The following is a 25,560-nucleotide window of genomic DNA, read 5'->3' as shown; positions in this document are numbered from 1 at the left end:
CACCGGGCCCGGCCGGAAGCACCGCCCCGTGCGGCAAACGGACCTCCGCGGCTCCACGCCCGGACCGGGCGGCGGCCATGGCTTCGGCGGCTGTGGAGAGCTTCGTGACCAAGCACTTGGACCTGCTGGAACTCGAGAGAGACGCGGAGGTTGAGGAGCGCAGGTACGGCCGCCGGCCCGGGCCTCTCGGGGTCGGTCCGGCGGTTTCCCCAGCCCCCAGCTCAGACCCCGGGCGGAGCCTCTGTGGAGCTCGGCCTGACCGGCCAGGGGCAGGGATTTGCTCTCCTGGCCCCTCGAGTCCCGACCGCGGCTGTGAGGAGGCTCGGCCGCCTCCGGGGATGGAAGCCTCTTCACCCCCAGGGCAGCCTGTTATGTTTTGGGGACCCTCGGGAAGCCCTTTCTGTTCCCCGCCTGAAGTCCCCTTCTGAACTTTGACTCGTAGATTCTGTCTCTCTCCCCAGTTCGATCCCCAGCGTGTTCTCAGCCCTCTTCCTTATTCGTCCACCCGATAAATGTTTGTTGCTGTTCTGTGCCAGGCCCCGAGTGAGGCAGAGTCATGGATACGGTCACCTAGAGGCTGGGTGTGAGCAGAAGGGGCAGATGGAAGCGTAAACAGTTCCCTTCCAGCGTGACATGCTAACGCTGTGTGTGTGTATGTGTGGAGACAGTGCGGTGGGAGCGTGGAGGAGGAACATCTGATCCTGGGGAGCATTAAGTTGAGGGTGGCTTGCTGGAGGAGGTGGTCCCCGAGCTGCGCTTGCAGAACAACGGGAGTTAAGGTGGATGCGGGGGCGGAGCATTTCTGGAAGAGATATGGGGACCAAGGGCAGCCCTTCTAGCGAAGTCGGGAGCCCTGGAGAGTTGGGCTTGTTTCTGAACTACTGAAACATTGAGAGCTGACACAGGGCTGTAAAAGCACTTGAGGTACGTTAATTCCTTTGAAGCTCATGCCGGCCTTGTGAAGTATGTTACTGTAATTCTCCTTTTATGTCTAAGGAGGCTGAGACATACAGAGCCTAAGTAACTTGCCCAAGGTAACACAGGTTGGGTCAGGATGTGAGGTCAGGCAGGCTGATTCCAGAGTTTGCATTCAACTGTTGCACTACAGAAGTTGAGAGGATTTGTTTTAAAGGTTTTCGATTACAGAGGTTAAGAGCATTTGCAGTCATACTGACCTTAGTCGAATCCCGCATTATGTGTGGCTGTGTCACTTGGCAGCCTTAGTTATCCTGTCTGTAAAACGAGATCATTCTCACTGCAAACCAGTGAGGCGAGAATACAGTGATTTCTAAGTAAAGTGCTCAGCCCGGGGCCGAGTGCAGAGTCAGCACCTGTGGAGACATGGACAGGGGTCGGTTTGAGAAAGGCCTTGCAGAGAAGCTTGTGTTATATTCTTATGCAGAGGACGGCCCTCAGTGCAGTTGAGCAGGTCCGGGAAGTGAATCGCTTTGCATTTAGGCTGCCTCTGGTGACTGGAAGGGGAGGACCCAGAGGTAAGGCAGTTAGAAGGCTCGGTTTAGTCTGGACGATCAGTGATGTGGGCTTGAGCCAGAGCTGTGGCAGCAAGGGAGAGGCAGAAGTGGATTCAGGGTATAAATGGAAGGGACCTGGTCGGACTCAGGGACATGTGGGACCCAGGATGTGGGAATGAGAGGAGAAAAGATAAGGGAGAGTGAAGGGTCTGTCTCAGGGTGCACTGGGGCTCTTGGAGGAGCAGGTTTGAGGGGGGCTGATTCAGAATTTCCCTGGTCAGATTTAGAGCCTGTGCACAGATCTCCATCTGTTTTTTTTTTCTCTCTTTTGCCTTCCTCCTGCCTGGTTGGAAGTCAAAACTGGAAACGTACAAATACTGAAGTCTCCACATTGGGTGTCTCCCAGGTCCTGGCAGGAAAACGTGCCTCTGAAAGAACTCCAGAGCCGAGGCGTTTGTCTGCTGAAGCTGCAGGTGTCAAGCCAGCAGACCGGGCTGTACGGACGGCTGCTGGTCGCCTTTGAGCCCAGGAAATGCGCGTCTGCCGCCGTGCTTCCCAGTAACGGCTTTACTTCTGGTCTGTACATTTTGTTTCGTTTTGTGAGGGGAGGTAATTAGCTTACTGCTGTTTGTTTGATGGAGGTCCTGGGGACGGAGCCCATGGCCTCCTGCGTGCTGATCGAGCACTCTGCCGCTGTGCTGCGCCTCCCCCGCTGTGCGTTTTCAACATGGGCATGCACTGAGTATTGCTGTCTTGAGGTGTGGATTGTGAAGACCGGGTTACGTGTGATCAATTGGAGAGGAAAGCATGACAGTAGGGAGTTCTCAGTTCAGCCATCACGAGGCTTTTGGTCATCTAGACCTGTGTCCATCCCTGAGCCAGTCACTGGCCAGGGGGTATGTGGAGCTCTGATGGGCTCAGGTGTGGATGGTGCGCTCTGTCCCTGGCATTGGGGGGGCCCCTCAGACTCACCTGGCGATGGGCGAGTCCCCAAACAGTTATCACAGGAGTGAGAGGTCCAGCTGAGGGGGCAGCAAACCACCACTGGCCCCCTGCCACCAGTGCTGTTTCCCCCTGGAATGTTCTCCCCTACATGTGCTTCACTGAGAACCCACCTACTGACCTGTCACCCCTCAGAGAGGCCTTTCCCACACTCGAAAATGGCACCCTCGTCTCCTCGACCCAGGGCTTCATCTTTCCTGAGGCGCTCGGCACTGACACCTGAGAGGTTTTTGTATTTATTCCTCTCCTCCCTGACGTGAGGGCAGGGTCCATGTTTTTTTCTTAATACAGACCAGTGCCTAGAACAGTGCCTGGCACAGAGTAGGCACTTTAAATATTTTATTGACTGTTACATTTGTTTTCAATATTTTATTGAGCTCAAGTAAATTTTCATATGTGATGTTAGTTAAAAATGTCTTTTCTTACTGCTGCCGATTGCATTTCTAATGAAACTAACAGATGCGGTATTTGAAATGTGCTGAAATTTATTATATGAGGTATTCACATTGAACTTTGTTCTGTGTAACTGGCCTTTGTGTCTGCAGGCGATATAGTGGGTCTATATGACGAAAGTGGTCAGCTGGCCACGGGGATCCTGACCCGGATCACCCCAAAACTGGTCACGGTGGCCTTTGATGAGTCCCATGATCTCCAGTTGAGTCTGGACCGAGAGAATTCCTACAGACTGTTAAAACTTGCCAATGACATCACTTATAAGCGACTGAAAAAGTAAGTGTGTGTGACTGGCAATCACAAGTAACGTTTTCCCTAAACACATCTCACTCCTGCTGGTCGAAAGCAAGCAGGCATGTCTGGACTGGGGTCGGTCGCGCACCCCTCGCATGAGACGGTGGGCTGCGGGTGGCCGCATTGGGTGGGGACTTGGCTCTGAGTTCATTGCTGGTTCTCACTAAGCGCCTAATTTTCATTTTCTCCCCTGGCAGGGCTCTGATTACCCTAAAGAAGTACCATTCTGGCCCTGCATCCTCACTCATAGAGGTCCTTCTCGGGGGAGCAGCCCCCTGTCCCGCCAGTGAAATACGTAAGAGCTGTGGTTTTCTTCTTCTGATTGAAATCACTGTGGACAATATCGAGAATGCTGTGACCGTGGGCTGTTTTAGCAGGGGTTTGAGGATGTGCAGTGAGAAGAAATCTACCTTCGTGTCTCCTTATAAGTTTCTTAGTGTGACTTGCTTGAACTAACTCTGTCCTTCAATGTCAAAGAAGTAGCTCATTTCACTGGTTTTTTTTAAATGATTTTTTTCTAATATGTCTAAATATTTTATTTTAAAATGTCAGGACTTTTCTTCCAGCTCAGTGCCCTGTGAAAACGGAGGCTAGCTGATTGTACTTTACGCCTGATGGCATTTTTTTGTGTGTATGTGAAGTCTCAGTTCCAAATGCATTTAATTATTTTCTCAGCATCCTTCAAATTGAAGACAGCTTATTTCTAGTTGTAAGAGTGATATGTGTTCGTCGTAGAACTTCGGAAATAAAGAAGCGTATCAACGAGGGAAACAAATCACTCAGAAACCTGCCGTTTAGGGTTAGCCTCACGGGTGTGTGTGTATTCTTCTGGTCGTTTCTCCACATCTGTGTACACACACACACACACAGTGTGTCCTCTGCACTCTCATCTCCTTCAGTGTCTTGAAGAACCTCATGCTGAGAGTTTATCATCTCATTAAGCAGCTGCCCAGAATTTAACAGTCGTCTAGATATTGGGCTTTGCCGATTTTTACAGCATAGCCTCAGTCACTCTAACAGCAAGGCCACCCTGCACCCTCTTCCCGTCACACCTGTGCTAATACACTGGCCATGTGACGGCTTTCAGCTCAGGGCTGCTTTGTACTTTCTCACGTCCCAGAAGCACTCGTGTTACAGTAATGTTTTATTTCTGCCAAATATCTACTGAGAGGCTACTGTGAGCTGGACACGGAATTAGCGCTTTATTTGCTGTGTTTTAAGGGACACGATGTGTCCTGGTTATTGCTAACGTCTTGTCTAGGGGAGAAGGGACGCGGAGTGGGACACAGGCTGGAACTTTGGGTTGGATGCTCTATTCCTTTTTCCAAGTCAGTTTCAGTCTTACTTGTCTGGGTCAGCACCAGGTGCTCCTGGATCCCGCACACTCACCTCTGTGCGACCAGCACCGCGTGGTGGGGCTGCGGGCTCGAGGCTGGGACAACGGTGTCTGCTTTTGAAGCACCGCACATACAAAGCAGATAACTGTTTTTTTTAAATTTAAGTATAGTCAGTTACAACGTGTCAATTTCTGGTGTGCAGCACTATGTCCCATTCATGCACATACATACGTATATTCATTTTCATATTCTTTTTCATTAAAATTTATTAAAAGATATTGAATACAGTTCTTTGTGCTATACGGAAGAAATTTGTTTTTTAACCTTTTTTTAAATGTATTTATTTTCTAGCATGTCTTTAAAATTGAAATATCTATTTTTATATATAGTAGTTAATAGCAGATAATTACTCTTGGTCGCAGAAGATTCAGAGCAGACACAGGTCCTGGATTTACTAGTAATTCTTTTTTGTCATTTGTTTTTGTCATTTCATGGGTAAATAAAAAGGGATAATATGGTAGAAATGAACATGTTCTGAGAAATATTTACTGCAGAAAAATCTGTTATTCTGGAGCAGGGTTTGGCAGACTTTTTCAATAAAGGGACAGATGGTAAATATTTTCAGCTTTTTGGGCTGAAATATCAGCAAGCAGCCAGGGACAGTGTGTGAGTGGGCGGGCGGGGCTGCATTCCAGCCAGACCTGACTCGGGAAGCAGGCCTGTGGTCCCCGGGCTGCAGCATCCAGTTCCAGGAGAGAGCTTGTGGAAACAAAGCAGGTTTTGTGTTGACCGGCTGAGCTCTGGGCAGTCCAGCTCTGTCTTTGGTGCCTTGCTCGCCCCCATCTGTGCAGGTGTAGGGAGGAAATGCCGGGTGGTGGTGGTGGTGGTGGGGAGCTGGTCCTGACTGCCGCTTCTCCTGCAGCCCCGCTGACCTTCTGCAACGCCTCCCTGGACGCCTCCCAGAAGGAGGCAGTTCTGTTCGCACTATCCCAGAAAGAACTCGCCATCATCCATGGGCCTCCTGGCACTGGGAAGACCACCACGGTGGTCGAAATCATTCTTCAAGCTGTGAAACAGGGCTCGAAGGTGGGCAGTGGGCGCTGGGTCCCCATCAGCACCCATCGCCCTGGGCTGCAGCTCACAGGTGCTCAGTGGGGCCCTGGCCTGGGCTCGGGTGGGCTTGGTCCGGAGCGATCCTGAGTGTTTTCTGACTGAGCGCTGGGCTGGGCCCTTTTGACTTCTGGGATCACGCTTGGGAATGTCTGTCTGGGGTATTGAGGTCCGGGTTACTGTAGACCAGGCCATCGTCCAGGACCCGTGCTCTGTGTCCAGGCCCTGCCTGGCATGCTGGGTATGCCGTGGGCATGGGGGTGGTCAGAGCCTGTCTGTGCCCTGCAGGAGGAGGCCCTGCGGCAGGTCAAGGGGGACAGACGTGTTTCAGTTAATCAGATGGTCCGGTTAATTGATACCACTGGTTTCTGAGATGTGGAATATAACATCCACGTATATAATAGATGTGAACAATAACATTATTGTTCGCTTATATTTTTAATGGTTGAGAAAGGATCTTTTATCCTCATCTGCATCAACACGAGTCATCACGGGTTCTGAGCACGTGGAAAGCTTTTTAAAAAAATTTCTGGTTCATAAACGTTGGCTACTGACTTTTAGGGTGACACTGGGTGTTTTTTACAGACCAGGCATCATCCTAAGCTTTCCCTTGTGCTGCTCCTTTGACCTGGTGCAGGGACTGTGTGGCCCCATTTACAGAGGAAACTGAGAAGCAAGGTCGCGTGTGCTGTCACTCAGCAGTGAGTGGCAGAGCCGGGGTTGAACCTGGGCTGACCCACTCCCAGAGCCCTTGCTCTGAGCCTCGCCTCTCTGTGGGCAGAGCTGCGGCCCTTAGAGCTGCAGGGAAGTGTGTCACTTGGTTACAAAGCCACGTCCAGTGCTTTCCCACAGAGTGTCTTGGCACAGATATTTGAAAACTTGTAAAAGATGACTTACTGGCGGGAAGCAGATTTGGGGGTTTAATTGGGTGCTTCTGTGGCACCTGTGTGCCCGCTGTGGCGCAGATGTGCCCAGGCCACCTGGGTGGGGTGGAGGCGTAGCCAGGGTGCTGGGAGGGCTGGCCGTGGCCTCCTGCTCTAGGGGTGGGCGTGGGTAGGGACTGACCCCTCCACCTCCTCTGCCAGCCCCACCCCACCTAAGAGTGGGACTGCAGTTCTGGGAGCAGGATTTGAGCCCATTCAGAAAGGTTCCACTTTGTCAGATGATAAAATGGTTTGACTGGGGGTGAGACGGATGTCCCACCCTGATTGTCTCTGGGCACATTCCTTCCCGTTGCAAGTCGACTTTCCTGGGCTTGGAAGGCTCACAGGCTCCTGAGACTGAGGCCTGGTTGCCCGGAAGTCATGTCGGCTTGCAGCGACGTGCGCCTCCAGGCTGCCTTCGTCCGCCCTCTCCGCTGTGCGTTTCCACTTCCACTTCCCCACTGGTGCGCGCTCCATCCACCTCTCTTGCAGACTTTGTTTGCTTTAATGTAAACTTAAGTGATTTCATTAAAAAAGAAATCACGAGCCTGAGTTTGAGCTGTGCTCCGCAGGTTCTGTGCTGCGCCCCCTCTAACATCGCCGTGGACAACCTGGTGGAGCGTCTGGCCCGGTGGAAGCAGAGGATCGTGCGCCTGGGGCACCCCGCGCGGCTCCTGGAGTCCATTCAGCGGCACTCCCTGGACGCGGTGTTAGCGCGCAGCGATGGCGCCCAGATCGTGGCCGACATCCGGAGGGACATCGACCAGGTCTCTGAGTGCGACCCCGCTGTGTCCGCGCTGCGTGCAGCGTGTGCCTCTGCCGTCGGTCCCGGAGCGCGGGACGTCTGCCTGTGTTCCTCTCGCCCTTCTCTGGCCTTTGGCGAGTCACTTAATCATTTCAAACGTCGGGACGCCCACGTTTGACAGAGACCTGTGCTCAGCGCTTAACAGGGACTCACCTGTCTTCAGGTAGTTTCATGAAGAGGAGAGCAGGTGTCTTACGGGAAACATTCCTCTTCAGGGTCCTGAACAGCCTCCCCCCACACCCCCACCCTTCACTCCCTCTGTGAGTACTGATCCTGTTGGCTGGATAATATTGACAAACAAAAACAGGCAGACTGAAAATGAAAATTCGGAAAATATGTATTGTCCCTAATTTTTGGGTCCATTTTACGTGATCCTTGTAAAGAGAACAAGGTAGGTGACAAGCCAGTTTGAGACCGAGTTTCCTCGGGCAGTTTAGTACTTCTGAGCTCATGGGTCCTCTGGTTTACACGTCCCCACATCCCCTTAGGTGTTTGTTCACTGTCCGCTGGTCTCACTGCCTCACGTTCCTCTCCTCGGAGTCCTGGCCTCACAGGCCTGGTGCGGAGAGGCAGGTGTTCCCGTGGGCCTGTTAGTAGCGGGAACACCAGGGGCGGAAACCAGGGCACACGCATGTCACTCGGGGTTAAAGGTGCTGTAGGAATATGCAGTGATGGGATTTGTGCTCTCACAGATGTGAGTAATTCCGTTTCTTGTTCCTTTTTAAATCAGTTCTTTTTGGAATTTTCTTTTCTGTAAGTTAGGCACCCCTCCTGTCACCCCTGCCGGACTCCGTGCTCCAGGCAGACGCCACAGATGAGGAGAGGGTTGCGTGTCTTTGAGTGTGGAAGTAAGGCAGGGTCCAGGGAAACACTTTTTGGGTTGAAGAAAATACTTTAATCTCTTGACAGGTGAGGGATACTGAGAGAAGCTCGGCCTCTCTTTGTGTAAAAGCTGCTAAAACCCAAATCCTGGCGTGGGCAGGTGCTGTTTCTTCCCCGAGAGCAGGTCTGATGACTCTGTTCAGGGCGGGACTGGGGCTGAGGTCCGACCGCTGGTCTTGGCTCAGGTCCCAGTTGAGAACGCCGTCTGCTTCGTGGACCTCACTCTCCCTTTCTCCCTCCGCTGTGCAGGTGACAGTGGTGCTGAGGTCAGGATGCCACTGCGTGGATCTGTTGCTCCTTCAGGAAAGATTTTTGACCTTTTAGCGCCTTTTAAGGGACTCACGGAAGTGGAGCAAGTGACCATAAATAAAAGCCCTTTGCAAATTAAAAAGAGCTAAGTAAGTCTGAGGTCGTATCAAGATTCTGATGTTCCCTCTGCTTTTCTTTGTAGTTGAAAAACAAGAAGACCCAGGACAAGAGAGAGAGGAGTGATTTTCGAAATGAGATCAGGCTGTTGAGGAAAGAGCTGAAGGAGCGGGAGGAGGCGGCTGCCCTGCAGAGCCTGACGGCCGCCTGCGTGGTCCTGGCCACAAACACAGGTGAGGCGCAGCCGGCAGGCGTGCCCCGCTCCTGGGTCTCCTGGGACCAGTTTGTGGAATTGTCTTTGAAACTGGGTAGAATGTGCCAGTGGGGCTCTTCTGGGCCTGGAGTTTTCTGTGTGGGCAGGTTTTCAACTGCAAATTCCATTTCTTTAATTGAAATGAGATATTCAGTGTGTCTCTTCTTGAGTGAGCCAGCCTGTGTCTTTCAAGGAATTTGTCCATTTAATCTAAATTGTTAAATTTATAGGCACAAAGTTGTCCGTAGGGCCCCCTGTGATTTTGAAGGCGTCTGTGGCGTCTGTAGCGATGTCACTGCTTTCGTTTCCGATATCGGTGATTTGTGTCCTTTTCTTTTTTCCTGACGTGCTGGCAAGAGGTCTCTTAATTTTATTGATCTCAGAGAACCAGCTTTTGGCTTCACTGGTTTTTCTCTGTTGTTTTCCCGTTTTGTGTTTCGTTGATTTCAGTGTTGATTTTTACTGTGTCCCTTTCTGCTCACTTGGTTTTAATTCGCTTCTCAATTTCTGTTGTCTTGAGGTGGGAGCTGAGGGCATTGGCTTATGCTGACTTGGGACCTGCTGTCTTTCACACTGTGGGCATTTAGTGCTGTACGGGTTTCCGCGTGTTTGGGTTCATGACACCCGTAAATCCTCATGTGTTTTCATTTTCATTCATTGTGAAACAATGTCTCATTTCCCTTTTAATTTTTTTGGACCCATGATTGTTTAGAAGTGTATTTTCTTCCCAAATGTTTGGGGATTTTCCGGTTATCTTCCTCTCACTGGTTTCTGATTTAGCTCCTTGTGGGCGGAGGACATACTGTGTGCAACTTGGGCCATTTCCTTGAGACCTACTTTATGGTCCAGAATATGGTCTTTGTGAGTGTTCCACGTGCACTTGAGAAGAGTGTGCTCTTTGGTCTTGCTGGAGCGTTGTCATGGCTGACGGCGCATCTGCATCCTCGCTGATTTCTGTGTACGTGTCCTGTCGCTTGTTGAGAGAGGGGTGTTGAAATCACCTGCGACTATTTGGTTTGTCTGTCTCTACGTGAAGTTCTGTCAGTGTTTGCTCCATGTCCTTGGTCGCTCTTTTATCAGGGGCGTAAACGTTGTGTTCTCTTTATTAGTTAGCCAGTTTTTCATTGTGGAACGACCTTCTTTATCGCTAGTCATGTTCTTTGAAATCTACCATGTCTGGTCTAAAAGTAGCCGCTTAAGCTGGAGACAACTTTTAGCTGCTTTCAACCTTTCTAATGTGGCCACTTGGTTCTTAAAAGCTAGCAAGCAACAGTCTTCTAGCAAGCTGGGTTATAACCTTGTGTAATGTTATCACGACGTGACACCCCATCACCTTTGCCAGGTCTTGTGGGCTAGAAGCAAGGCACTGGGGGTCATAGCTGGTGTGAGTACCAGGAGGCCAGGGGCACGGGGGTCGCCTTGGGGTCTGTCTGCCGCAGCCTCTCATGGGACCTGCGCTAAGGAACAGAGTCCGGGTTCTGCTTCACTTTGTGATTATTGCTTTGTCCAGTTGTCTTTTAAATCAGACAGGACAAGAAGAGAGCTACAGAAATACTGTGCCGCCGCCTTCTGTGTCTCCCTGCGTCGTTGCCCCTGGTGGCCTCTTCGCTGCTTCCTGTGGACTGGAGTTACTGTCTGGCGTCCTTCATCTGCCCCTGAAGGACGCCCTTCAGCACTTCTTGAAGGGCGGGCCTTGGCTTCCCTCTTTCTGGGGTGTCTTTTTTCCTGTCTGTGTTTGAGTGTCTGTTGGAGGCAGAATTCTCGGCTGACAGCCTCCTTCTTTTGGGCTGTGAACATGTCCCCGCCGCCTCCTGCCTGCGCGGTTTCTGGCGGGAAGGCAGTGTCCGTCGCACCGAGGACCCCCGTAGGGACAGGTTGCCTCTCTCTCGCTGCTTTCTCTGCCTTTTGGCCGTTTGACTATGAGCCTCGGTGCGGCTGCCTCTGAGGGAACCGCTTGGAGTGTGTTGAGTCTCTTAGATGTGAGCATTGTTTTTCATCAGATTTGGGAAGTTTTCAGTCATTTTTTTTCAGATGTTCTCTCGGCCCCTCGCTCTCTGCTCTCCCTCTGGGACCCCTGTTGAGTGTGTATCGATGTGTGTGATGGCGCGACGGCGCGCCAGGGTCTCTGAGGCGCTGCGCGTTTCCCTTCGTTCGTTCTTCTTTCTGTTTCTCAAGACTGAATAATTCAGTTGACCTGTCCTCAAGTTCGCTGGGTCTTCTGCCTGTTCAGATCTGCTGTGTAGCCTGTCCAGTGAATTTCAGTTATCGTGCTTTTCAGCTGCAGAGTTTAAAAAAAAAATCCTGGCCCTTTATGGAGAGTCTCTATTTGGTGAGACGTTATTCTTACAGATTCTTTTATTTCATCAGCTGTGACTTCCTTTTGCTCTGATCATATTTAAAGTCACTGGTATTAAAGTCTTTGCTTGGTAATCCAGCACCTGGGCTTTCTCAGGGATGGTTTCCGTCAGTTGCTTTTTGTCCGTATCTGGGCCTGACTTTGTTTCCTTGTGGGTGATTTCTTTGTTGGAGACTGAGTATCTTGAAGAACAGCGTGGTGGCTCTGGAGGTCAGGTTCTCTTCCCTCCCCAGGGTTGTTGCTGCTCCTTGTTGTTGGTGTTTGTCTAGTGGTTTTCCTGAGCTGGCTCTGTGAAGTCTGTGCTCTGCGTCCTGAGTGGCCGCTGCAGCCCCTGCTCACTTGGCTTTGTGGTCAGGCAATGGTTAGATAGATGCCCTTGAAGTCCTGGGACCAGTAAGTCTGCTGGTCTTTGCCGAGAGCTCTGTGTGTGTTGGGGAGCACTGTAGCGCTCAGCCAGGCGACTTCTGACCCAGCCTTCATCTCCTGTTGGCACAGAGCTGCGGGGTGAGCCAGGTGTGAGTGCTCAAGGCCCCCTTGGGTCTTCCCCGAGCAGCACGCGGCCCTTCATGAGTGTGGCCTTCTGCTCCAGCTGTTATCCACTGCCTCCCAGAGCACTGGTGTGCAGCACTGGCCTCTGGTTGCTTTCCACCAGCAGTCCTGGGGAGAGGGCTGTTTGCAGTGGCCAAGCTCCAAGTCAGGTCAGATAAAGACGGTCCTGCCAGTGGGACCTTCCAGGGAGCCAGCAGACAGCTCTGATGGTGGCAGTTCTTTGGGGATGGGGCTTGGAAGGAGTTCTGTCCCCCCATGAGTCAGGCTGCTGATTGTCACTGTGATCACAGGCCATTTGTTTCTAGGCCACCAAGGAGCCGGGGAACAGTGCCTGTGCGTAGGGACCACAGAGCCCACTCGTCCTGCCCAGGGTTAGCCATTTTTTGGACTAGATGCTCCTGGATTGCTGCAAGCCTTTGGTTAATTTCTAGAGTTCTGAGAAGGTTGGTTCTGATAGTTTTGCCAGTGTTCTCGTTGCTTTATTGGAGGGGAGGATTTTTAGAGGTCCTTACTCAGCTGTTTCTGCTGACATCCTTCTCTGACTTTTTAAAAACATTTTTTGTTGAAGTATCGTTGATTTACAATGTTGTGGTTAGTTTCTGGTGTACAGCACAGTGATTCAGTTGTACATATATACACAATACATACATATACACATGTATGTATTCTTTTTCAGATTCTTTTTCATTATCGTTTATTACAAGATATTGAGTATAGTTTCCTGTGCTCTACAGTGAGACCTTGTTGTTTATCTATTTTTTTATATAGTAGTTTGTATTTGCTAATCCCAGACTCCTAATTTATCCCTCCCTCCCTTCCCTCTTTGGTAACCATAAGTTTGTTTTCTATGTCTGTGAGTTTGTTTCTGTTTTGTAAATAAACTCATCTGTATCATATTTTAGATTCCACATGTAAGTGATACCATGATATTTGTCTTTTTTTTGTCTGCGTTCACTTAGTATGACAATCTCTGGATCTATCCATGTTGCTGCAAATGGCATTATTTCATTCTTTTTTATGGCTGAGTAATATTCCACTGTATATATAGAGTACATCTTCTTTACGCAGTCATCTGCCAATGGACATTTAGGTTGCTTCCACGTCTTGACTATTGTAAGCAGTGCTGCTATGAACATTGGTGTGCACGTGTCTTTTTGAATTAAGAGTTTTCTCTGGATATATGCCCAGGAGTGGTATTGCTGGATCGTATGGTAACTCTATTTTTAGGTTTTGAAGGAATCTCCATACTGTCCTCCATAGTGACTGCACCAATTTACATTCCCACCAACAGTGTAGAAGGGTTGCCTTTTCTCCACACCCTCTCCAGCATTTATTGTTTGTAGACTTTTTAATGATAGGCCATTCTTTTTTTTTTTAAATTGTTATTATATAAATATATTTTGAAATATTTATACAATTATATACTTATACGTAAGCACTTAAACAGGCTTAGAAATGATGGCCGTTCTGACCGGTGTGAGGTGATACCTCATTGTAGTTTTGCATTTCTCTAATAATTAGCTACGTGGAGCATCTTTTTATGCACCTGTTGGCCATCTGGATGTCTTCTTTGCAGAAATGTCTATTTAGATCTTCTGCCCTTTTTTTGATTGGGTTGTTTAGTTTTCTGTTATTGAGCCGTATGAGCTGTCTGTATATTTTAGAAATTAAGCCCCATCAGTTACATTGTTTGCAAGTATTTTCTCTCAGTCTGCAGGGTGTTGTTTTGTTTTGTTTATGGTTTCTTTTGCTCTGCAAAAGCTTTTAAGTTTAATCAGGTCCCATTTGTTTATTTTTGCTTTTGTTTCTGTTACTCTAGGAGACGGATTCAAAAACATTGCTGCAATTTATGTCAGAGTGTCCCGCCTGTGTTTTCCTCTAGGAGTTTCATAGCATCCGGTCCTCCCTTTAGGCCTTTAGTCCATTTTGAATGTATTTTGTGTATGGTGTTAGAGAATGTTCTAATTTCATTCTTCTACACGTAGCTCTCTGACTGACGTTAAATGCAGCCCTGGCTGGAAATCACAGCTCCCCCCCACACCTTGCTGAAAAGGTTAGCACGTGGCCTTTTAGGTCCCTCCTGGTTGGACCGGGAAACCAGAATGAGTTTCCTAGAAATGCTTCCCTTTGCACCTGAAGTCACATCCATAATCTGAACACATCTCTTCGTTATCCAGAGCCCGGTCCACATTCTGCTTCCTCTACAGACGCTCTCCCTGGCCGTCTCTGAAAAGCCAACCTCAGGACATTTATCAGCATATAGATCTTAGTCATAAAGCAATATGTATGCATTTATATTTACATATGTGTGTGTGTATATCTCAGTGTAAGTAACCTAGGGAAAAGGGCAAGAGCTAATGTGTTTAGCATTTACTAAAGCCCACCTTCTTGTGGCAGGCACTTCACACGTGTTATGTGATACACATGCTGCATTTTTGTATATGTACTTAAACATCGTGTGTGTGTTACAGGGCACCTGTGTGCTGTGTTAGCATGTGCCATCCTAACAGCCCTGCGAGATACAGGGGTTGCCCACTTTGGCAGATGAGGCCCCAGGGCTGGCTGGCTTGCCCAAGGCCCCACCACTGTTTGCGAGAGTTGGTGTGGGGTGGGGCCGGGTCTCGCTCACACCTGACCTCGTTCCCCTGTCCCGCTCTGTGTTCCGCGTCAGAGCAGTCGGGGTGGTGGTCTCATGTTGTCAGACACGTGGGGGTTTTTCCCTGGGTGAATGCTCAGCGGTTAACGTTCTGTGTGTCCAAGAAAATACCTGAGAAGAGAATTAAATTGTAAATTTAGAAAATGATACAGAGACAATATTTAGAATTAAGACAGCCTTCCAGTCACCCAAAGGGGTGATTAATTTTGGTGACTGAACGCTGGAGTGGCCCGTGGCTAGGGACACTCCACTTTACCCTTAAACACAGGTGGGCTGGCACCACGAGCTTCTGTATGTCCTTCCCAAGTTTTGTCCCGAGATGCAGACATACTACTCGCGGCCTTAGCGCGAGGCTAGATTATGAAACAGCGGCTTGTTGCGTGTCTCTCTCAGCATGACGACAGCTGTTATGACATAGCCAGTGCCTTCTGTAGAGGCTTACAGTTCTGATTTCCATCAGGCGCCTCTTTGGACGGCCCTCTGAAGTTGCTGCCTGACGGCCACTTCGACATCGTGGTCATCGATGAGTGTGCCCAGGCCCTGGAAGCCAGCTGCTGGATCCCCCTGCTGCAGGCCAGAAAGTGCATCCTAGCTGGAGACCACAAGCAGCTGCCCCCCACCACAGTCTCTCACAAGTAAGACCCCTCTGCCTGGAGTGCCCTTCTCTGCCCCTCACCCACCACCCCCTTGTCTGTCCTCCAGGAAGCCCTGGGCTTACCTGGAGCTCTAGGTTGTGTTGGGAAGCCAGAGCTGGTGTATTTAGTTAGGGGTATGTGCCGGGCAGGCAGCTTCCTGGGTGTCTGAGCTCCCGCTCTGGGGAAGGGAAAACCCTGGGGATGTTTTGGTTGAAGGCACAGTTCAGTCCACCCACACAGAAGAACCTATTCCAGAAATGGGGGCTCTTCGAGTAGGGAGGGGCAGCCATCTGTCCCAGGTCACCAGCGAGCAGGGCGTGGGCAGCAGGCAGCTGACCGATGGCTTGTAGGTGGTGGGGGCAGAGGTCATGAACGTGCCCAGGGCTGCACTCTAAGTGGCGGTTTTAGAAGGAATCCTGAGCTCAAGTCCTTCTGTGAACGTCCGGCCTGCTGTGTGAGCAGGTGCTCGGGCTGTGCAGTGCTGGGGCAGCAGCCCAGCGGGGCAGGGCGGTGTTTCTGGTCACGCTGGCTGTGCCGACCTTGGTGCCTCTCCTGCTTGCATCCCCTGCCCGGCTCACTACCCTTCCTTGTCCAGACATAAGCTCTGCCAGCCTGTGGGCTCCTGGAGGCCAGGGTTGGGTGGTGTGGTCCTTGCGGCCTCAGAACCTGGTGCACACTCAGCCCCTACTTGTTGAATTGAAGTTCCCTCGGTGCGGCCACGTAAAGTCACATGTTCTCAGGTCCCAGGACTAGGACCAGATCAGAAGTGGGGAACAAGTTGCGTCTGAGGTTTGGGGGCTGCTTTCCTCCATCGTCCCCAGTTTCAAGGTGGACTCGGGGGCTCAGGCCTTCCTGCCCTGTTCTCTCCTCCCCGGGCACAGAGCTGCGCTGGCGGGGCTGTCCCTCAGCCTGATGGAGCGCCTGGCGGAGGAGCACGGCGGGAGCACGGTGCGGACACTGACGGTGCAGTACCGCATGCACGGGGCCATCATGCAGTGGGCCTCGCAGGCCCTGTACCGTGGGCAGCTCACAGCCCACCCTTCTGTGGCCAGGCACCTCCTGCGGTGAGTGACGCAGTGTCTGTCATGCTGGGTGCTGGGCTGGGCTGCTCTACCTGCGGCTCCTCGTGCTGGTTGTGCGCCCCGCTCTCCTGTGGGAGGGCCTGTGCCGCGGGGAGGAAGGGAAGTGCGGGCTCTGTTTCTTGGACCCCAGAGCTGCATTATCGCCGTGGCCTCACATGTTCTGTCTCTGGCCGTGTGCAGAGATCTCCCGGGAGTGGCTGCCACGGAGGAGACGGGCCTTCCTCTGCTGCTGGTGGACACGGCCGGCTGCGGGCTGTTTGAACTGGAAGAGGAGGATGATCAGTCTAAAGGGAACCCTGGTGAGCTTGCTTGGAAAGGGTCAGCTGTTTTGTTTAAATAGACCTGAGTTCCTCTTTAAAAACGGAAGCCCCTCTAGTTGCCCACTTTGGGGAGGAGCTGAGTGAAGGGAGGGGGAGAGGAGGTGGGGGCACGTGGCGGGGGAGCGGGCAGGGGTCCTGAGCCAGACGCCCGCAGAGGTTGGGCATGATCAGTCTTCTCCTAAATGGACAGGCGGGACTGGTTCAAGAGAGCGGGTCAGCCTGGGCAGCATCGTGTATTCTCGCTGTGGACCAAGCGGCCTAGCACTGCCTGGCTCGGCCTTGGGATGAGACCCTCGCTCACAGGCCTGCCAGGGAAACAGGATGCCTGGTCCAGCTTCCGTCAGAAAGGAGGCGCACTTCAGCTGGGCCTCCTGCGTCCTGTACTCCATCTGGCAGCCCCTGCCTCAGGGTACTAGCTCCTGGGAAGCTGCCTCAGGCACAGGGCAAGGTCATCGTAACAGACAGCACAGCACCTAGGAGGTCCAGCGTTGATGCTAGGGTGACGGGTGTCAGCTCACGCGGCCCTCGTACTGAAGACTGCTCACTCCCCAGGCGAAGTGCGCCTCGTCAGCCTGCACGTCCAGGCCCTGGTGGACGCTGGCGTCCGAGCGGGCGACATTGCTGTCATCACTCCGTACAACCTGCAGGTGAGAGAGCACACCCCTCCCCACTGCCGTCTCTGCACGTGTCTTTGCCACTTAGCCACCCCAGGGGGGCTTAAAGAAAAAGGGTGATTTCTGGGCTCTTGTGACCAAAAACTCCAGGCTGGGATTGACACATCAGGACCGGATCCAGGGCTCAGATGACGTCAGCAGGAGCCTCTGTCTGACCTGCCCCGCCCCGTCTTGAGCCCTCGCCCGGTTCCCCACGTTGGCTTCGTCGTCAGCCTGCTCTCCCGGGTGGCTGGGCAGCCTCAGGCTGACGTCGTCCTGACAGGCAGTCCTGGGGGGCAGCCTGTCTTTTTACGTGGTTTCCCACGGGAGTCCTAGCTTTGAATTTTCCTGGTCTGGCTCAGGTTGTCCCATCCTGGAGCACGTCATGTGGCTGAGAGCCGGGTCCTTGCCCCTCCCAGCTTGTGGAACACCGTAGGGCTGAGCACGGCACTTAAGGAAAGTCGGGTGCCGCTGTCGCCTGGAGAAGGGTGCAGGTGGTGGGCCAGCAGAAGCAACAGGCGTCGCCCTTCTCTTGGGTTTTCGCACGTTTTCCTCTTAGTGTCTGTGTGCTTATGAAGCAAAGCCTATCTCCTTTGGTAGGAAAAATGCACCTGCTTCAAAGGACTATGAGGCTGGTGGATGCTGGCATCCTGGTTTAGAGGCATCTTATGTAGGGCTGTGTGAGGGGATGGTCGTCATGAGCCAAAAGAGGTGGTGAAACGTCAGTGTCGGGGTGTGGGGTCGCATCTGACCCTTTCCGTGTGTAATTTTGCCGGTTCACGTGCGCCTGGGTCTTGGAAGCCGTCACCCCGAGGCTCCTGCTGGGCTTCCCCAGGGACTTGGCAGCTCTGCTGTGCGAGGCCTCCGCTGAGTTGAAGGGCCGGGTGTCCAAGCCCCCTGACCTGGGCTGTGAGGAGGCCACGGCCTTGCTTTGTTTTCAGGTGGACCTGCTCAGACAGAGCCTGGCGCACAGACACCCCGAGCTTGAAATTAAGTCCGTCGATGGCTTCCAGGGCCGGGAGAAGGAGGCCGTGATACTGTCCTTCGTCAGATCCAACAGGAAAGGTGCGTAGTGCTCGTCAGGGTCCTCCAGGGGAGCACAGAAGGAAGGGTTTCTGCTGCTGCACGTTTGGCGGTGGAGGTGGTCTCTGTCCTCCGAGCTCAGCGTCAGGCGGGAGAGCGACGGGACAGCCGGTGGTGAGAGCGGCGTGCCGAGGGCCCCTGTGGTTACCCGCTTGGGACCAGCGCCCAGTTGGCAGAAGTGGTCCTAGGAGGTGACCCGAGCCCAGCGCGGCAGGATGAGCCACGTCGGTGGGTGGGGAGAGGTGTTCCAGCAGGAGGGACAGCGTGGGGGCCTAGAGACCGGAGGGGGCTGTGGGCTGGGAGCTCGGCGTGCTGGGGGGGCCTGGGCTCCCCGCTGCGGAGGTGCGGCCCTAAACCCAGAGCTTGTCCTTTGGCCTCAGGGTGCATTTAGCCTCAGGGCACGGCTTCATGCTGTCAGGGCTGGTGCCTGCTCCATTTGGTGAGAAGATTGTCCCCAGGAACAGTTGTTGGTTCAGGGGCTTTGTCACTCGGGTGCAGTACAAGGTTGGAAGCGGATGAGAAGGAAGGTACTGGAACGCCCCTTGCATTGCCCTCGTGTCTCAGCCACAGCCCGTCCCTGGGGCTGTCTCCCAGGCCAGGGCGTAGGGAGAGGCATTTGTACTAACTGGAGAGGAGCCCCCTCAGGTACTGTGGCACCGTGCTGGAGGCGGTGGTGCGTGAGTGGACGTGGCCCCATGGTTCTGTAGGGGCGGGGGGCATGGTGCCGGGGAGGCTGACGGAGTGGCGAGATGGGCCTTCTTGGGTGATGGTTGCTGACTCGGGGGAAGAGCCCGATTCCTGTTCCTTAGTCTCTGCTACCCTCCACCCACCCCGGCTCTTTTGTAGGTGAAGTTGGTTTCCTTGCTGAGGACCGACGCATCAACGTCGCCGTCACCCGTGCACGACGCCATGTGGCGGTCGTCTGCGATTCCCACACTGTCAGCAACCACGCCTTCCTGAAGACCCTGGTGGATTATTTCACGGAGCACGGGGAAGTGCGCACGGCCTTTGAGTACCTGGACGACATTGTCCCTGAAAACTACTCCCACGAGAGTCCCCAGGTCCACAGCCAGGCTGGGGAGAAGCCCCAGGGCTCAGCTGTGCCTGCCAGGAAGGCCCCTGGGAGCCAGCAGCCCGTGGGGGCCCGGCCAGGCCGGAAGAAGCCGGGCGGGGTGCCCTTGGGCTCCAAGGCCCATGCTCAGCCCAGCGTCAATGCAGGTGGCCCCGAGGGAGCCCGAAGAGATGGCGCAGACCACTTCAGGGCTATGATAGCGGAGTTTGTGGCGAGTGAGGAAACGCAACTGGAGTTTCCTGCCTCCCTGAATTCGCACGACAGGATGAGGGTACATCAGATAGCAGAGGAGTTGGGGCTGAGGCACGACAGCTCTGGTGAAGGGAAGGAGAGGTTCATAACTGTGAGCAAGAGAGTCCTGCCAGCCCCTGCAGCTCCTCCGCCTCCAGCCGGCACCGACAGCAAGGCCCCAGTCTGTCCGGAGACCCCCAGCCCGGAGCAGACAGAGCCCCCCAGCCTGGAGCAGACGGAGCCCCCCATCAGGGGCCCGGGCAGCCGGGACCAGCTGGACCTGAGGGCCCTACACCTGGAAAGGCTGCAGAGGGCGAGGGGCCGGCAGGAGCAGCAGACCAGGGAGGGGCCACAGGCCGCGGGCTCAGGGCTGCGGAAGTTACCAGAAAAGAAGAAGAAAGCAAAAGGTGAGTCGGTCAACTGGCGAGAACACAGTCGTGGGGTCCCCTTAACCAGGGATTTGCCCCACCCTGCTTGCGATCCACCTGGTGGTGCCGTCTCCCTGATGCTGCGTTTTGTGTGTGGTCTGAGCTCCCTGAGGGCAGTGACTGGTTACAGTGGCCTCGTGCAGGGACTGGCAGGTTGGAAGAACTTGGAGGGCCTCCACTGCAGGGCCAGGGCCTAGAGGAGCAGGCGGGGTGGGCACGGGAGCCCTCCGGATGGGAGGGCGGTCACGGACCCCAACCCTCCTTCCGTGGGCTCTCACAGGGTCCCAGGCAGGCTGCGTGCCCTGCTGTCACATCCTGTGCCATGCTGGCTCTATGCGGGGTCTCCCGTGGGCCGTTTGCTCTGCCCTCAGCCTGCACTGTGATTGAACATCTGTGGGCATGGAGCTCTAAGACCTGGTGGTCACAGCCTGGATTTTCTGGAAACTTCTGTGAGCTCTCGTCAGAGCCATTTCCCTCTTGGCAAGACCGTGGAGCTGGTCTCCTTCTCCGTGTCACTTAATTCCTCTGAGCAGAGCTGCACAAGTAGGCTTCTTGGTTTCAGAGCCGGCCTCCCAGGGCCTGAGGTCCCGTCTACGACATTTAGTGAGCGCTCCTGCGTGCCAGGCTTTGTTCTGGTGAGCAAGGCTGACGCCACCTCGCCCTCGGGGAGCGGGGATCTGGCTGGGAAAGAGATGCTCCTCTCCTCTTTAAACCAGGCTGAGAGCCTGTGAGGGCCCTGGGGGCGGGAGCCGGGAGTGTGAGCGGAGGACCTGCCTGCCTTCCGGAGGTCGGAGGTCGGTGTGAGGTGTGGTCATTTGAGGACAGAGCGCCCAGGGGAGATTATGTCCCATTTCAGGGATGCTGGCTCTGCTCGGTGTTTGAAGCGTTTCTTTGAGCAGCCACCTTCAGAAGCCATCTGCCCCTCAGGCTCGTATGTGACCTGTGCAGTCAGGGGTCTCCAAGCTCTGTGCTGATGTCCCAGCAGCTGAGAAGTAGGGCGCAGCCTAAGTAGACCCCAGGGCCACGGCTGGAGGCCCACCAGCAAAGCGGCGGCCGAATGGAGCCCCTGGCTGCCCCGTGGCGTCTGCATGGGCCCTGCCCGGGAGCTCCGGGCGGCCCTGCCTGTCCTGTGGGAGGGTTGGGCGGGTGTGAGTCCTCTAGGACAGCTGGCCAGCACCACGTTTACAAGACTGTTTTGGATTGTGGCCTGATCACTCTCTTCCATGGGTGTCTCCCGGGCCGTCTCTTGCCTCCTGGAACTGCTCTGAGGGGCGTGGCCAAGCATCAGCTTCATAGCCCATCTGGGGGCACAGGGTAGGGGACGTGTCCCCATGGACAGGTGACCATGGCTAAGTAGTGTCTGCCTCGAAGGACTGCAATGGCCACCGTGGACGAGGCAATTGCAAGTGAATGGGGCTCTGGGAGGCATCACAGTTCTCCTTGTGTGCCCCCTACCTCCCGAGGTCAGCCGCTGGGACCTATGTTCTGGCCACCTCGGGGCCCTTTACGGAGGACAGCTGGGAACGTGCTGCGCCAGCGCGTCCTGCCTCTTCCTCCCCAGATGATCCGTGTCAGCTGCTGGGAGACTCCTCCCCATGGTTTCCTGTGTGTCATCCCGTCTCCGAGTCTGTGTCTATCACACGTGTGTGTACGTTGTAGAACTACGACTATACGTAATCGCGTCTCTTTTCCACTCTTGAGCGTTTTCCTGCAACTTTAGGAGATTTCTGTGCATCTGGTTATAGACGTTACAGTGTCCTAACCCCGGGGCCTGTGAACAGGCCACAATTCACCATTTCCCCTGTGTGGCACCCTCATTTGTTTAGGGTTTTTGTCTTGATAGTTAATGACAAAGGAATATCTCCTTATTTAAGTGCTTTTCTGGATTTAAGAGGATGCACTTTTCAGAGGCACGCTGCGTGCCCTGCCAGCCTCTTCCAGGAGCCCGTGCCCAAGCTCACACCGCCGGGCGCCTGGTCCTTGGCTCAGTGAAGGGCAAACACCATGCTGGAGTGAGTGTGCAGCTGCTCGCTCGCTGTGACCCCGAGGGCAGGAAGCCACCGCGGGCCCAGCAGGACTGTTCTCCTCTGCTGCTCTGTCCTTCCCCATCTGAGTGACGCCCCTTCCCCGCAGGACTCACAGCCATGGATCTGCCCGCCGAGGAGGACTTTGACGCCCTAGTCTCGGCCGCCATCAAGGCTGATAACACCTGTGGCCTTGCCAAGTGCACAGCCAGTGTCGCGACCTTGGGCCAGCTCTGCCAGCACTGCGGCCGCCGGTACTGCCTCAGCCACCACCTGCCCGAGGTACGCAGCCCACTGTGGGCTCAGGGTGTGGCAGGGGTGGCGGGCTTTGTTCCCCGTAGACGGGCTCCAAATGGAGACGGAAGCGGGTTGTGAACTCTCAGTGTCTCAAAGCCGACACCGACTCATGATTTGTTTAGAGCACATCAGGGCACAAGCAAGTAAAACACCAGATGCGCTGAGTTACAGCCGAGTTGGCGGGAGCTCAGGCACAGGAGATTTTATTCCAGTGTCCTGGGGACCGATCAGTGGGTTAACTTAGCAGAGGTGGGAGGGGGCCTCTGGCCCACGGTCTGAAGTGGGCTGGCAGCCTGGCTGCATTTTCATTTGTTCCTTGAGTTCATACGAGTGGGAAGGGCCTCTGCCAGGCATGGGGAGCTGGGGGTCAGAGCAGACTTCATCTCTGCCCTGGGAGGTGCAGGGCCCGGCAGGGAGCCAATAAGAGGCCAGCACATGGTATCGTGTGCTCCAAAGAGGGACCCAGGGGTGGCAGCAGGGAGCGGGGCTGCCCAGCTGCCCATCAGAGTGGACTTCTTGGAGGAAGTAACATGGGCTGAGACCTGACAGGTGACAGGCAGGGAACTGGGCTGGGTGGCACATGTGGAAACCCTGGGGAGAAGCTGCAGGGCATTTGGGCCACTGGGGGTCATGTGTGAGGGTGAGAATCCAGACCCAGGAGGGCCCAACAAGCTGCCTCGAGGGGTCAAGCCTCGTCCTGAGGGCAGTGGGGAGCGTTGGGGGTTCAGCAGAGCTGTGAGCCGGAGACTCAGTGGCCCTGCAGGTGAGGCCAGGAGGCAGTGGGAAGTGACTGCAGGGATGTGGGCCAGAGACCTCGAGGGTCTCCCTGGGGATGGGGATGAATTTGGAGCTCCTTGAATTGGTGGTATGTCAAGGATGAGAAGAGGTCAGAGACCCAAAGTGGCCCTTGGGTTTCTGGTTTGGGTGGTGGGAGGGTGGCAGTGGGGCTCTCGGAAGGGGGAGGAGGGGCAGGCGACGCCGTCGTGGAGGGGCTAGGTCTGTCCCAGTGAGTCTCTCTGCAGGTCGGGGGGCGTGGCTGCCGTCCACTGGGTGGCTCTGCTCGTCTCTGAACCCAGAAAGCCCGGGGTGAGAGGCTGGCCCTCCTCCAACAGTGGCGTGGCCTCTCCATGGTCAAGCCTGTTCATAAGGTGCACGGAATGTTAGACTTTTATCTGGAACGTTTAGAAATGGTCAAGTGAGGGCTTTGGGCGCCGGCTCCCGTCACATGCATGGCTTGTGCTCCTCGGTGCTGCTGTGAGGCGGTGGGTTTGGGGTCCTGGGCCACGTGGACGGGGTACCACTGCACGTCTGTCTCTGGGGGCTGCGGGCGGGGGCGCCCAGAAGGGGCAGAGGAAGGACGGGTGCCGGGGGGGTGGGGGGGCGGGCCCAGGGGGCTCGGGGAACCTGCACGGGGCCAGAGGAGCCGACCAGCTGCCTGTCCTGGGATCTTGCTGGGTCTGAACATGGGACCCACCTCGCGGTTTCCAAGGCAAACACCCTTCCTTTGGGCAGCGGAGGAAGCACAGGCTTTAGTGGGTTCAGGCTGCTCCTCCGCTTTCTAGAAGGAATCACAGAACACGCGTGCTGAGCACTGGACGTGGTGCTGGCACCTGGAGAAGCCGAGTGAGCTCTTCCCTCCTCCCTCCTCCTGGAAGGAGTCGGGCTGGAGCTTCACTGAAACGCAGTGTGTGACACCCGCCCGCAGCGGGGACCCGTCAGCTGGTGCGAGCTGTGGAGCACTTGGCACTTGGGTCATGAGAAAGAAGTGTTTATCCGTAGCTGACGATGCTCCTCCTCGGGAGACGCGCCCGTGAGCTAATCGGGCGGAAAGGCGCTTGACCCGCACAGTGCGGTTTCCGCCGAGTGTGCTGACACCTTAAATGCCACCTAAGTGGCATGACATTGCCCTGCCGGGGAGGGGTGGGGACTTGCCCCGCACTGGCCTCGGCTCGGAGGACTGTCTGGGCTGAGCCGAGGGCAGGGCTGCAGGATGGGTTTTGGGCTCCAGCCGCCAGCCCTGCCAGGGTGGGGGGTCCCCTCCCTACTCCCCCCGGCAGCCTGCAGGCGAGGGTCCATGTGCAGGAAGAGTAGGGAGCCCTTCCGAGGTCTGCGCTGGGGCTCGTGGTCCCCAGCCCTGTGATAGCAGCCCTCGGGGCCTCGTCCCTACCCGGCCTGGCACTGACTGTCCTGTCCTCCCAGATCCACGGCTGCGGGGAGAGGGCTCACACCCATGCCCGGCAGAGGATCAGCCGGGAAGGAGTCCTTTACGCTGGTAGTGGGACCAAGGACAGGTCCCTGGACCCTGCCAAGAGGGCCCAGCTCCAGAGGAGGCTGGACAGGAAGCTGGACGAGCTGACCGGCCAGAGGAAGAGCAAGAGGAAGGAGAAGGGGAAGTGAGGGCTGGGCGTCACACACTGCCCTCTGTTCCTCGTAGCTGCTGCTGGTGACAGTGTTGCCACCAGACCTGCACCATCTCCCCTGGGTGGCGGGGTGAGGTGCCTGTGGGCGGACGCGGTCATGAGCCTCTCTGACGTGACGAAGGTGGCGGAGAGGCCCGGGGACACGCAGCTGGGGCCTGTAGCCCTTTCTCAGTGCCAGTGTTGGGGTGGGCCTGGCAGTGCCACGCCCCCTCCTCACTCCTGCCCTGGACCGTCCCCCTTCCTTGCGTCCTGGTCCTGCCATCAGCTTCCTGGGCTGCTGCCCAGGGTCGGGGAGGTTCTGTTCCCTTGGAGAGGCGCCTGGGCCTCAGGCTCTGTACAAGTGACGACCCCACTGTCCAGGGCTGGCCAGCTTTCAGCTTGTCAGGTGAGGGCGGCACCTGAGCACTCAGTTTGTGCCCTGGGAGCCGGTGCCTGAGGACGCCCAGCCCTTCTCCCGCGTGTCCCCGTGCGGCCGGCTCACCCTTCATCGGCGCTGTGACTTCGCCGAGGCCGCTTCTGTCTTCCGTTTCCTGGTGGCTGCAGTGATCCCGCCCTGGCCCCGCAGGGCAGCAGACACAGCTCTGGCCGTTCCCAGCTCCGGGAAGCCTGGAGGTCGGGCCTGGCGGGTGTGAGCCTGGCCTCGGCGCCGTGCCCGGTGGTGGTCTGCGGAGAGAGCCGTCCCCGAGGGCGGAGGGGTAACACTTGCAGTCCAGAGCCCTCTCGGAGGTGTCCTCCGGGGTCCCTTGTTGAGAGAACCTCAGACGGATGTATTATTTTAGTCTCAGAGTTTTATTTGTTTCAAAGAGATGTAAATTATTTAAAAATTAAATAAAAACATATGCACGCGGCTCACAGTA

At 54.9% G+C, this 25,560-nt stretch overlaps 1 protein-coding gene across 2 annotated transcripts; it reads left to right on the top strand.

The window, feature by feature from the left end:
* Positions 1–8: 8 nt before the first annotated feature.
* On the top strand, positions 9–25,560 carry IGHMBP2 (immunoglobulin mu DNA binding protein 2). 2 transcript variants are annotated; one of them, XR_012509501.1, is made up of 15 exons: positions 9–163; positions 1,879–2,048; positions 3,020–3,203; positions 3,419–3,516; positions 5,481–5,644; positions 7,164–7,358; positions 8,730–8,877; positions 14,919–15,093; positions 15,975–16,157; positions 16,356–16,474; positions 17,048–17,142; positions 18,090–18,213; positions 19,078–19,941; positions 22,096–23,431; positions 24,483–24,618. XR_012509501.1 is itself a non-coding variant. In XM_010956777.3 (15 exons), exons 1-15 carry the CDS (start codon positions 78–80, stop codon positions 24,678–24,680), a joined length of 2,976 nt encoding a protein of 991 aa, XP_010955079.2. In that variant the 5' UTR covers positions 9–77; the 3' UTR covers positions 24,681–25,560. The 2 variants fall into 2 exon arrangements, 1 of the variants encoding a protein (XP_010955079.2); XM_010956777.3 differs by having other exon boundaries at positions 22,096–22,268; positions 24,483–25,560.

This window comes from Camelus bactrianus, chromosome 10 (assembly GCF_048773025.1).
Source record: "Camelus bactrianus isolate YW-2024 breed Bactrian camel chromosome 10, ASM4877302v1, whole genome shotgun sequence".
In the NCBI taxonomy this organism is placed as follows: Eukaryota; Metazoa; Chordata; class Mammalia; order Artiodactyla; family Camelidae; genus Camelus; species Camelus bactrianus.
Note: the sequence above shows the minus strand (reverse complement) of the source record. Positions and strands in the feature narration are given on the sequence as shown.